The 12,444-nt window shown below is 39.8% G+C and overlaps 1 protein-coding gene across 2 annotated transcripts in view; it reads right to left on the bottom strand.

The window, feature by feature from the left end:
- The window catches only part of USP7 (ubiquitin specific peptidase 7), a 105,577-nt gene that overhangs the window by 8,137 nt on the left and 84,996 nt on the right, over window positions 1–12,444 (bottom strand). For both annotated transcript variants that reach the window (XM_087728977.1, XM_087728976.1), the window contains exons 15-23: window positions 12,233–12,363; window positions 8,797–8,931; window positions 8,537–8,638; window positions 7,495–7,600; window positions 5,826–5,918; window positions 5,417–5,484; window positions 1,749–1,849; window positions 1,059–1,212; window positions 319–386 (exon numbers count right to left, since the gene is read on the bottom strand). In XM_087728977.1, the coding sequence (XP_087585103.1) occupies window positions 319–386; window positions 1,059–1,212; window positions 1,749–1,849; window positions 5,417–5,484; window positions 5,826–5,918; window positions 7,495–7,600; window positions 8,537–8,638; window positions 8,797–8,931; window positions 12,233–12,363 (958 nt within the window). The remainder of the gene's footprint in view (window positions 1–318; window positions 387–1,058; window positions 1,213–1,748; window positions 1,850–5,416; window positions 5,485–5,825; window positions 5,919–7,494; window positions 7,601–8,536; window positions 8,639–8,796; window positions 8,932–12,232; window positions 12,364–12,444) is intronic.

Here is a 12,444-nt window from a genome sequence, read left to right as displayed (position 1 = left end):
TCTTAAAAAAGTATGCACGTTGGTCCATGATGAAGATAGAACAACTTGGAAAGAATGTTTAACCAGAATGTCAATTGCACCAGGATCTAAAACACACACTTACATGCAGCATGAACCAAAATCCAAAGAATCTTGCTATGCAAAATGCTGCAAATTATCTTTTGTGCACAACTGGCTTTCCCTCCCCAAATCCAGGATTCTACCCTGGAGATTTCTGGCATCAGGAATACACATGAGATGTCATCTCTCGCATTTGTAAGTTTTCAGCATCTACATTACCACATGAACCAGATGATGTATTTGATCAACGTCTCTTACCCTTGGGACTTGAAAAACTGCAGCAGCATAGGATCCGTATTAAGCCTTTGAGCCACGGTCTTTGCAACCTGAGAAGATAGAAGAAGAAAAAGAAGAAGGAGGAGGAGGAGAAGAAGAGGGGGATGGTGGTGGTTGAGGAGGAGAAGAAGGAGAAGAAGAGGAGGAGGAAGTGGTGGTGGATGAGGAGAAGATAGAAGAAGAAAAAGGAGGAGAAAAAGAGGGGGAGTGGTGGTGGTGGAGAAGAAGATAGAAGAAGAAAAAAAAGGAGGAGGAGGAGGAGAAGAGGGGGTGGTTGAGGAGGAGGATAAGAAGAAGAGGGGGAGGTGGTGGTGGTGGTGAAGATAGAAGAAGAAAAAGAAGAAGGAGAAGAGGAGGTGGTGGTTGAGGAGGAGGAGGAGGAGGAGAAAGTGAGCTGCATTTGGGTAAACAATGGAACAGCTTTCCTCCCAGAGTTGTGGGTTTAAATATTATGATTTTATTTCATACCAGAGCTGCTATTCAGCAGGTTCTGACCCGTTCTGGAGAACCGGTAACAGAAATTTTGAGTAGTTCGGAGAACCAGCAAATACCACCTCTGACTGGCCAGGCCCTCATCTATTCTCTGCCTCCCTAGTCCCAGCTGATCAGAAGGAAATGGGGTTTTTGCAGTATCCTTCCCCTGCCATGCCCACAGAACCGGTTGTAAAAAATTTTGAATCCCACCATTGCTCCATACCACATTATGAGAAAGGAGTAAGTACCTGAAAATAATTCATTCTGTTGGATAACGTGACCACAAAACCAGGATCATTAGGGATAGTTTTATCACAAAAGATGACGTCGACTCGGTAGTAGAGATCTCGGAAGTATTCTTTTGCTGTTGCTAATTCACTGTTGTCGTTTTCGGGGTCATCCCTTGTAAGCAAGAAAAAAAAATAATTAACTAAAAATTGCTGAAACAATGAAAGGATGATAAAAATCTGTAGCTCTTTGGTCAAACAAGAGCTAATCCTAACCCTAATTTCTAACAATGAACTACTAAAATAATGCACACATGCTAAAAAGAGCAAAAATGAGAGTGAACTGTTTTTGAAAGAATTTCACAAAAAATAATTGCAATTACATATTGTAGCCAGCCAACACAGTAGATTACTCAACTAAAACTGAAGATTTTGTTTTAAGTAAAGACCTCACTTAGAATGCTCTACCAGAGTATTTCAAGTAAACTGCATCCCACTAGAATGAAATTTGAGAAATGTTGGAGTGTTTCACCACGTAGTCGGTAAGAATTTGAAACAAATCCATTACTCCTTCAGTTTTTGTACAGAGGTCACAATAATGGATTCAGATGTGTTGGAACCCATATTGATTTGGGCTGCTGGGGCATTCCATTGGGAGAGCCTGGGATTGAAATTGTCAGAGCCCTTGCACAAAAACGGTTGCAAGCCTACTTTTGAAATACAATGATGTCACCGTCCATGAGTTCGTCAAGAGCTTTGTCGAGGGAAACATCATAGTCTTGAATTCTCTCTGTTAAATTCGGTTTAACTTCCTGGGGGGAAACAAACCCAAGAAATTAAGAGATTAGTTAGATTAGTTATCAGAAGTCATAAATAAGGAGAAATAGTTCATTTTCAATCCTAAATAAAATCTTTAGATATTTTTGTATAAGTAGCCACAGTACACATCAGGATTCTGCATCCTACTGTATGTTTAATCACTATTCCTTAAGGATAAAAATGTTCTTTAAACCAGTGTTTCTCAACCTTGTCAACTTGAAGGTGTCTGGACTTCAACTCCCAGAATTCCCCAGCCAACAAATGCTGGCTGGGGAATTCTGGGAGTTGAAGTCCAGACACCTTCAAGTTGACAAGGTTGAGAAACACTGCTTTAAACCATGCCCTGAAGATAACTTTTGAGTTATGAACACTAAGAAATGTATTCTGGCATTAGCTCTTAGGGATTGATGTGATTTCTATTTTGAAAAGAACGAAGGGGGAAAAAAAGATTAGCCTCTGTGCTTCTCTTTTAATAATATTTTATGATAGGCTTCTCACAGCCTAGAAAAAGAAATGGGGATTTGTGCAGTGTTACAACCACAGATCATCTTCTGGTGTAATGGACTTAAAATTGGTACTAAAGGAAAGGTGGTTCCCAAGATTTCTGTAACCCAATTTCTCTTTCCCTTTCAATAAATCTGATAAAGGAAGACTTGAGTATTTTTATTTTCAGTTCTAAGTAGCTATTGATGCTACTGGTGTGATTCATTTTTAGAGGTTTGCCTGTTTTTCTGCTTCAATAAGAACCAACTAAGGCTCTTATACCACTGACAAATTTGTTATGACATGACTTTATGAAAATATTGTCAAATATTATCTTTGTTTTCAAAGGGATCACTCTTGGGTGGAAACACTGCAAAAAGCTAAGGCAGAACTTTAATTATATAGACTAACTGAGGCAAAGTACTGTTTATTACAACCACGTGATTTGCTTAACAACTAGGGTGACTCGACTTGTGACTGAAGTAAAAAGTGTTGCAGAACAAATTGTTATTACAACCGCAACAATTTAGAACAGAAATTCCAATCTCAAGAGTGGTTGTAAGTCAAGGGCTACCAGTACACTATGCAATATTAAAAAGGAGTTAAGTTTTTCCATGTGCCACAAAACTGCCTTTATTTATCTGAGGATATTGAATGCATGAAAGAAGGCAAATACACAAGGTGTTCCAAGATAAGGTTCCAGGATCCAATCTGGGTCAATCACCAGAACCAGAGGTTTAGTCTTCTGAGCTTTCAAATTCATGCTGGAGCCCATCTTCAGGAAACTTCTCTTTCTTTCTTTTTTTTTGAATTAAAGTTTTTTTATTTTTCCCTTTCAAATTCATTCACAAACATACATTCTTATAATTGCTATTTAACACTTGTCTATTGACCATTAGTCTCTATAATTATTTTTACAAATACCGTATTTTTCAGAATATAAGACGCACCAAAGTTTTGAAGAGGCAAATTTAAACAAAAAGTAGGTAGGTAGATAGAGATAGATATAGAGAAATAGAGATAGAGAGAGAAATACAGTAGGTAGGTAGGGAGAGAGAGTGTGTGTAGGTAAGTAGATAGAGGGATAGATAGAGAGAGAAAAATACAGTAGACAGGTAGGAAGAGAGAGAGTAGGTAGGCAGAGAGACAGATAGAGAGAGAGGGAGAAATACAGTAGGTAGGTAGGGAGATGGAACTTCTCTTTCTGTGCACACATTCTGGTGAGAAAGACATTCCTGATGATGGGCTCCAAAAAGTTTGGAAGTCAGAAGACAAAACCTCTGGCCCCAGTGACAGACCCAGGCTGGATCCAGCAACATTGAATGCAGTTTCTAACTCATTGCTGCATTTAAAATTGCACCATGCTCCCTCTGACCCCCTTTTCAACACACTCCCTTTTGCTGATGTTGCTGGATGGGGACACTTTAAGGGTGCTTCAGAGCTTTGCTCATTGGTATCTTTCCAAGTTTACATGTTTTCCTAAATCCACACAATAATTGCATGATTTCAGGAAAACATGTGTATGAATTTAAGAAAATGCTTAATTTGCAAAGTTGTCGGTACTGCATGGCAACCACAACCACTCTGAAACATCTTTTTAGTTTTTGCTCCTCTGTGATGCAGATCCCTTAACAATTCCCAAGCAGCATGCTTAACAGCACATTGCAACTATTTGCAATTGAACTATTTATAATTTTTCCAACCTCTAAATAAAAGAAAGAGACTTAACGCAGATCATTAGCTATTAGTACCCCAAATTTAACTGAAGGTCTGGATGAACAGCTGTATCTCAGTTTGCCCCAGAGGCTTGTAAAATTTGGACACAGTACTTATGATACCTTCAAGGGGAAGGATATAAGGAACTTGAATTTAGCTTGGCATTGCAGTTCCCCTAAAGCAGAGGTGGGGGAATGAAGGCTCCTTTACGATTCATGGATTTCAACTCCCAGAATTCCTGAGCCAGCATGGGAATTGAAGTCCACAAGTCCTAAAAGGGCCTTGGTTCCCCACCCCTGCCTTAAAGCAACACTTTAGCAACCTAGCCGAGTGTTTTACACCAGCTGTACCTTCCGGTCCCACTCCACAGACAGCATAACATTGCAGGTCTTGAAATCAATAGTAGGTAAATTACTAGGGCCAGTCCTAAATGCCAATTTGGAGATAAAAGTCCACAAGCAATAATGAAGATAATCTACTGCCCACAAGCAGCACTCGTAACAAGAGGAGAGCAATAGATACTTAATGATAGAGCTCTTGTTATGTGTTAGCACATTAGTTCTAGACATAAATGGCAACTTTTCTAGGAGAGCGTAAAATGTTTTGGATGCAAAACAATTGTTCAGAGTTCAAAGTGGCTATTTCAATTTCACAGAAGTAGTACAACAGTATTTAATTAGGTGAGGTGCTATCAATTGAGTCTGCCAGTCCAACCTTGGCCATTTTAAGACTTGTAGACTTAAAGCATGGCTGGCTGGGGAATTCTGGAAGTTGAAGTCCACAAGTCTTAAAGTGGCCAAAGTTGGAGAGCCCTGTTAGAGAACGTGTAGTATAGCAGGACATCACTTGTAGCTTCCATGGTCTCTTGTCCACAGGGATCTGGAAGTACTGAAATGCTTTCCTGAGGCCACAGCAACCCATTTCAAACTCAAAATAATTTGCTACGTCTGATTTTTCCAACAGCCCTAAAACTTCAAATGCACTAATCTCTATGCCAAGTTTTACTATGCAAAATGATCGATTTTGCAAATGAATTGTTACAAGATGCATTTCATTATGCTGCTATTTTTTTGCTATTTTTTTAAATAAAAAAAACTCTCCTTGAAAAAAATTCAAATCGTTGATTGGAACATTATTTGGAAAAACTGCCAAACCTTGCAATTTGATCCAACTATTTGGAAAAATGAAGACACATTTTAAAGAAATGTGTTCATATTTGGATTTCTCCAAGTTTATTTTGCTGTAAAGACATTCATTCACTCTGACAATATATCATAACATTCAGCCTATTTCCCCCCCCAAGATAAATGTCTCAAAGAATAATTCTACTTTTAAAGAAAAAGTAAATAAATGGCCCAAACCTCATAGAGGATAAGATTAGATTCTTGGGGAAATCCTGCTCTTTCACACATAACTGGCAGCAAGTCACCTTTGGAGGAAGAACAGAAAATATATATATACATATTGCAACTTCTGCTTCTTTGGAAAAATATTGCATCTAGAAATCACTTTAATTATCTAATGTTGTGGTTTAGCTCAGAGATCAAAACTATAGCTCAAAATTAGCTTCTCTCACCTTCTTTCACAGATTCAGCAATTAGAGGCCATGTCTGCTATCCTATATTTAACGAGTTCAGACAAATATATAATCTGAAACTACAGAATTCTATTATGCAAAGCATAATATGTGGGGTGGAATAATTTCTTTCTTTTGGCTTAACACAATTCTTAGGGGGCTCCTTAGGAGTGACAAAAACATCCCAAACTTACGTATTTTGCAGGATATAGGTGTGTAGATATGTCCACAATAATTCAAACTTCGTGTCTTTGGATCATACATTTTCAGGAACAGCATCACATCGTCTACAAGAAAGTAAAGACGATTTTCAGAGAAGAACAAAATCTCCATTTGTGCCCGAGCTGTATATATTTCAACTGATTATATTTTGTGTAATGTAAAATATAATAAGAGAAATGTTTGGTATTTAATGATTCGGATTGTAGTTTTATCCTTCTCAAATGATTAATAAATCAGCCATATAGCCAATCTTAATTGTACTTTCAATCAAAATACAGTAAATTTATTCAATCTTAAAACTATTTGTTTAAAACAAATCATGTTGCAACAGATGGAGACAAGAGCCAGGACTAGTCCATTAACTGATCAAAATCCAATTTTTAATATCTTTTCTTTTCTTCTGAACTGTTTCCAGTTCATCAGTCTCGATATATCATGCAGTTAAAGAATCAATTTAAGAATGTCCCTTCCTTCTTTTCGTTCATCTTAAAAGGAAAATAAAACTGGTTTAAGCTTGTTTTTAGGGTTTACACCACACTATTAATCTAGTTCAGGGTTCCCCAAGGGGTCAGTGGGACAATCCAAGGGGTTGATAAATGGCCGAAGATCAAAACGATGATCCAAAGCCATTTGGGGTCAATTAGAAGGTCACTATAAGGAGCTCTGCACCATCCCCTAGTCCTGAAGGTGATGTGCCTAATGGCAACTACAACTCCCAAAATTCCCCAACCAGCACGGTGAGATAGTATCACCCAGGATTGCATTGACAATTACCAGTAAGAGCAGCCATGATTTCAATTTTAAACTTCTTGAAGGTGTCTATCAGCAGGAGTTTGAGGACCCTGTCCTAATTCTTGTTTTAAAGGGGCATGAAACTGTTCCCCTGGTGTTCAGGATACATTTGGGGAGTGGGGGGCTTCAGAGGCTGTCAATCTGGAACTGGGGGTCAAAAGGGGGCTATCCACAAGGCTCCTTTTGACCTGTATTTCTCAACCACGGCAGTTTAAAATGTGCAGACTTCAATTCAGATGAGGCCTCTGCGTCTAAGGCAGAGAGCGGGACAGGGCCGTCTGGGAGTTATGTGCTGCTTCCGGAGCCTCCAGAGTCAGACCTCAGTGAGGAAGAGGAACAGGGGGAACCTGTTCCCAGTGCGCGCATGCGCAGAGCTGCCAGAAGGCAAGATCAGTTAAGACAAAAAGGGCGACTCGGGAGTAAGGCTCGCTGATTGGCAGGGAGCTTTGTTCGTTCTGGTCAGTTTACATTCTGAAGCTCCGTTTTGACTTTTTGCTCCGTGTGGCCTTGCCAAACTGCCAATTAGGTCTTTGGCAGCGTTTCAAAGAAGATAAAGGTGGGTGCTTATCAGCCTTATCCCGAAAGACTTTGGCAGCCTACTGTCGGACTCTTTACAAACTATTTGTGACTCATTACAGGTTGTGAATGAACATAGATCACAGCCTTTAAAATAAAAAGAGGGTTTTGTGGAGTAAGCGTGTACTTCTTATCAGGAAGCCTAGGTCAGAACACATTTCATCAATACAAGCAGCTTCAAAATCCTACAATCTAAAATGCTGACTTTTCTATGGAATGGAAGATGGCCGTATTACTCACTTTGGCCTGAAACTTGCAAGCCACGGGACTTACGGTCTTTGTCGAACTTGGGTAATGTTGCTCCCGTAGCAGCCATTTCTGGATCTACTGTTTCAAGGAATATTGTCCATGGGTTTTCATTGTCGCTGAGCTCAATCATCTGTGAGCGATTAATAAAGGAGAAAGAAATAAGCAATGAGTGCAACATAGTCAGAGGAAGGAACAGGTAGTATTACATCTGCATCAGTGAAGAAAAGCAGGTTTAAAGTATTTTTAATAATTCAAATGTTGCACTGGATTAGCAGAAACATGGGCTTAAAATTTTGCTATAACTTGGGGGAGGATGGCCTTCATCAGCTAGTCTAATCTAGGGCTCTGGATTTTGAATTTTTGTCTTGTCAAGTATTTAAATCCTGGCATTCTTCCTAGGTCCAACTAATATTACACCTAAGACAGGACTAGAGCTCACAATCTCCTGATTTCTAGACTGGTGTGTCTTAGCTATGTTGGCTCTCAATCTAGAGCATATGTAAATTTAAAATATTATTTAGGTTCCTTGGATATTTTTTTTAAAAATGTACTAAATTTTTGTCATGCACTTTTCAATGCAACAGAATTACCTGTGCAAAATGTTATGTATCTATCTTAAGACGACTGTGGAGAAATGAAGAATATAATAGAATGGAATGGAATAGAATATTTAGAAGGGACCTAGGAGGTCTTCTAGTCCAACCCCCTGCTTAAGCAGGAAACCCTATACCATTTCAGACAAATGGTTATCTAATCTCTTCTTAAAAACTTACAGTGTAGGAGCATTCACAACTTCTGGAGGCAAGCTGTCCCACTGATTAATTGTTCTAACTGTCAGAAAATTTCTCCTGAGTTCTAAGTTGCTCCTCTCCTTGATTAGTTTCCACACATTGCTTCTTGTTCTACCCTCAGGTGCTTTGGAGACTAGCTTGACTCCCTCTTCTTTGTGGCAGCCCCTGAGATATTGGAAGACTGCTATCATGTCACCCCTAGAATAGGTGAAATGAACTCATTTGGAATCGGACAAGACTTCAGAAGTCATATTTCCTCTCTGATGTGCACTCACAGTTTTATTGCCATCAGCTTCATTGTCTAACATGGCCGGTCTTTTCGTCCCATTGCTTCGTGCTTGCATTGGCCACAACCGTATCTGATCTTGCGGGAAGCCCTACGAAATTTTTTAAAAAGCAAACAAACATGATGACTGGAAAAATATAAGTCATTACAAGATCACTGTTGGGTTTTCAATGCCCAAAATGATGAAATTATTCTATGCAAAAAAAAGGGTCAGGGACTAAATCGCTACCTCCTCCTGCAGAAGCTCACCATTGTTTGGGAAAGATTTTGAACAAATTCTGTCAGTGTGGAATTCTTCAAGACTTTGAACACTGTGTACTTCACTTTTTCTTCATCGTACATGTCATTGCCTTGATGGCCACAGAACTGGTCCTCTGTTACTATCTGAAATTACACAAGCATTGGGTTAGTGCAGAGGTCCGTAAACTTGGCGACTTTAAGACTTGTGGACTTCAACTCCCAGAATTCTCCAGCCAGCTCTGGAGAAGTTTGAAGACATCGGGGTTAGCGAAACCACATGGATCACAATGGGAGCCTTCTCTATTTCCACAACGATGGGCACTTTAGAAGTCGAACATTTGTGCTCTAGCTTCTAGTTCCTCTCAACTATATTTTTTTGGGGGGGTGGGAATACTACAATCTAACTCTGAAATGGGTCTGATTATTACAGAGCTAACACCTTTTGTGAACTTCTGCCTAGCAGGGCATACAGATAGTCCTCGAGTTACAACAGTTTTAGTGACTGTTCAAAGTTACAACGGCACAAGTGACTTATCACTGTCAATTCTGCTGAATGTAACTTGAGTTACATGCCTATTTAACTAAGCCATCGTAAACAACCTTTAAGAACATATTTTTTTTCAAATACAGTTGTTCATCACACTATATTATTACATGGTATCAGTTTTTATGAAAAGAGTTGAAATCTAAGGGCAAGAAGTGTGCTGCTGAAAGTGTGCTAATAGGTTCTTTAAAGGTTGTTTATGGTGGCTTAATTAAACAGGCATGTAACTCAGTTACGTTCAGCAGAATTGACTGAAACCAGGTTATGACTTACGACCGTTTTTCATACTTATCATACTTATGACCATTGCACCATCCCTCATAGTCATGTGATCAAAATTCGGATGCTAGGCAACTGGTTCATATCTATGACTGTTGCAACACCCTGGGGTCATGTGATACTTTTTTGCGACCTTCTGACAAGCAAAATCAATAGGGAAGCCAGAGTCAGTTAACAATTGTCTTACTAACTTAACTACAGTGATTTACTTAACAGACGTGGCAAGAAAGGTCGTAAAATGGGGGTAAAACTCACTTTAAAAAATATCTCACTTAGCAACACAAATTTTGGCCTCAATTGTGGTCATACGTCGAGGACTACCTGTAATCTCTGAAAACTGCCTGGCAGATACAAATGAATTGGGGCTGCCTTTTGCAGGCACTTGCAACACCTGGACACAAGGGGGCTCCCTGAGGCAGGCAGAAAGAGGCAAGGTAGACTCTACCTTTCAAATCCAACCACCACCATCCTCCATAAGTGGAAAGGAAAAGGATTCTGTATCAAATTAACTAATGCGCAGCAAAAACATTTCGTGCAGAAAACATCAACTTTACTAATGGGCATGAGAGCTTTCTTGTCTCCTCTTGATATTAGGCCATCATTGGCGAACTTAGTTCTCCTCCCACAGTATCTACAATGAGAGGAACTTTACTATTACCCATCAAGTATTGATTGAAACACATCAAGTAGCTTTAACTCTCCCAGTTGACCCAGTCTTAGTTCTATATTAACTATGTTCCCCTTAGCATCAAATGCAAGTGGAGGAGAGCTACTTTGAGAAGTTGGAAAAATGTATTAAGGTTAATTATGAGTGTAAATCAACTGGTCACGTACTCCTTTGATGTTCCTTTTACAGAGAGATTCAGAAAAAACTTAACTTTCCAATAATTGCTAGGTATCCTGGCCATTCCGACACTGCTTATCTCCAATGGCTGCTTAAGGACAAATAGTCCGGAATTACAGCACGGTGGCCAGATTCTGCGCAGCAGCACTGGGGATTTGGAACGAGCTCCCCGTGGAGATTCGGACGCTTGCCACCCTTCAGGCCTTCCGGACAGCCGTTAAGGCCTGGCTGTCCCAGCAAGCCTGAGGTTGAGTCCCCCCCCCCCCCCCTACTCGAATTTGCTGTGCTTGCTGTGCTTTTTTAAACTGTTGTATCACTATCCTGTTTGTCTTACTTTCTGTATTTGTTTTTCCCCTTCCCCTGGTTTTTGTTCAGCCGCCCTGAGTCCCTTCGGGGAATAGGGCGGCTTACAAATCGAATAAATACCAAATACCAAATTTGTTCGAAACACGCGTCAAACCCACCATAGCTATTTTATACAACAAATGCGGCAAACCCCTTGCCCTGCTTTTTCCTTTCCCTTTTACTATTAAACTGACTACAGGCCCCACACTTTATGGCTTGTGATTTTAGTATACATTTATATATATTTATATTTATATATATATATTTAGTATATAGACCATGCACAATTGACAGACTGGATTTTATCTGTTATTTATTCTTTTATTCTAGATTTTTTTTATTTGTTCTGGTCTCTGGTCGTAATCAATAAATAAATTCTGAAATACTGTAAACATAAAGAAAAACAATGCAGCCCAGATGCTTAAGTTTCTACCATAGGAAGCAGTGCTGAAAAATATTCAAATGACTAGATAGCCTGGAAGAGGAGACAGCAATCAAACCGCCTTTAGAACTGTTGGTCTCCATGTGCCAGCTGGAGAGAAGAAATGCTGTAGAGCACCAACGCGGATAAAGATAAGAGTTGGTACTACTCAAGTTACCGCCACAATTGAGCCCAACATTTCTGTGGCTAAGTGAGACATTTGTTAAGTGAATTTTGCCCCATTTTATGACCTTTCTTGACATGATTGTGAAGTGAATCGTTGCATTTGTTAACAGTTGGTTTCATGATTGCTGGATTCCCCCTTGACTTTGCTTGTCAGAAAGTTGCAAAAGGAGATCATATGGTCCCAGGACACTGCAACCATCATAACTGGTTGTTGAGCATGTGAATTTTGATCGTGTGACTTCAGGGATACTGCAATGATTGTGTGAAAAACCGCAAATCACTTTTTTCACTGCCATTGCAACATTGAACTGTCGCTAAATGAACTGTTGTAAGTCAAGGAAGTGGTTCCTTGATACTCAACTGCTTTGAAACCCATTGAATTTGGTGCACAACACCTTTTGACACGAAAATTTTGTCCATCATTTGTGTGGTACTCAACATACAAGCTAGAACATGTCAGTATCCGCTGCTTTGTGACTCACCACATTATTCCTTGTGGGAAAATTTTGTTTGCTACTCAATGATCCTCCCAGAACCAATTAACAATGAGCACCAAGTTACCACTGTTCATCAAATCAACTTCCACGGCTTAAGTCTTGAGGGGAGAATCTGCCCCGCATCACAAAGATTTGGGTTGGGAATGACAAGAGTCCCCTGAGCCACAAACTCAACCAGACTTAGGGATGAACTTTTAGCCTTGGCTGGTTCAGTTATTAGGATAAGAATGACCCGCATCCAGATGGAAGGGGTGAGAAAGAGGTCCAACGAAGGGAAAATGAGCAGAAACGATGTAGAATATCCAAGGCAGCTCCTTCTCCAAGCTCACCTGTACTTGCATATAGAGATGGGCTTCTTGCCTCTCCTTTCTCTTTTGGGCCTCTATTCTTTTTTCTTCCTGCAATCGTTCCACCAGCTGCTGAGGAATATCATGATCTGTGACTGCTTGCAAAACCTCACCTGCAAGAGATACAACATTGGCATTAGGGGAGCAGAACAAAACAGCCAATGACTTGTGGATGGTCATTTGGTCCATCCCTT

This window comes from Thamnophis sirtalis, unplaced genomic scaffold (genome assembly GCF_051295495.1).
Source record: "Thamnophis sirtalis isolate CommonGarterSnake01/CBP01778 unplaced genomic scaffold, rThaSir2_p1.2 scaffold_14, whole genome shotgun sequence".
In the NCBI taxonomy this organism is placed as follows: Eukaryota; Metazoa; Chordata; class Lepidosauria; order Squamata; family Natricidae; genus Thamnophis; species Thamnophis sirtalis.
Note: the sequence above shows the minus strand (reverse complement) of the source record. Positions and strands in the feature narration are given on the sequence as shown.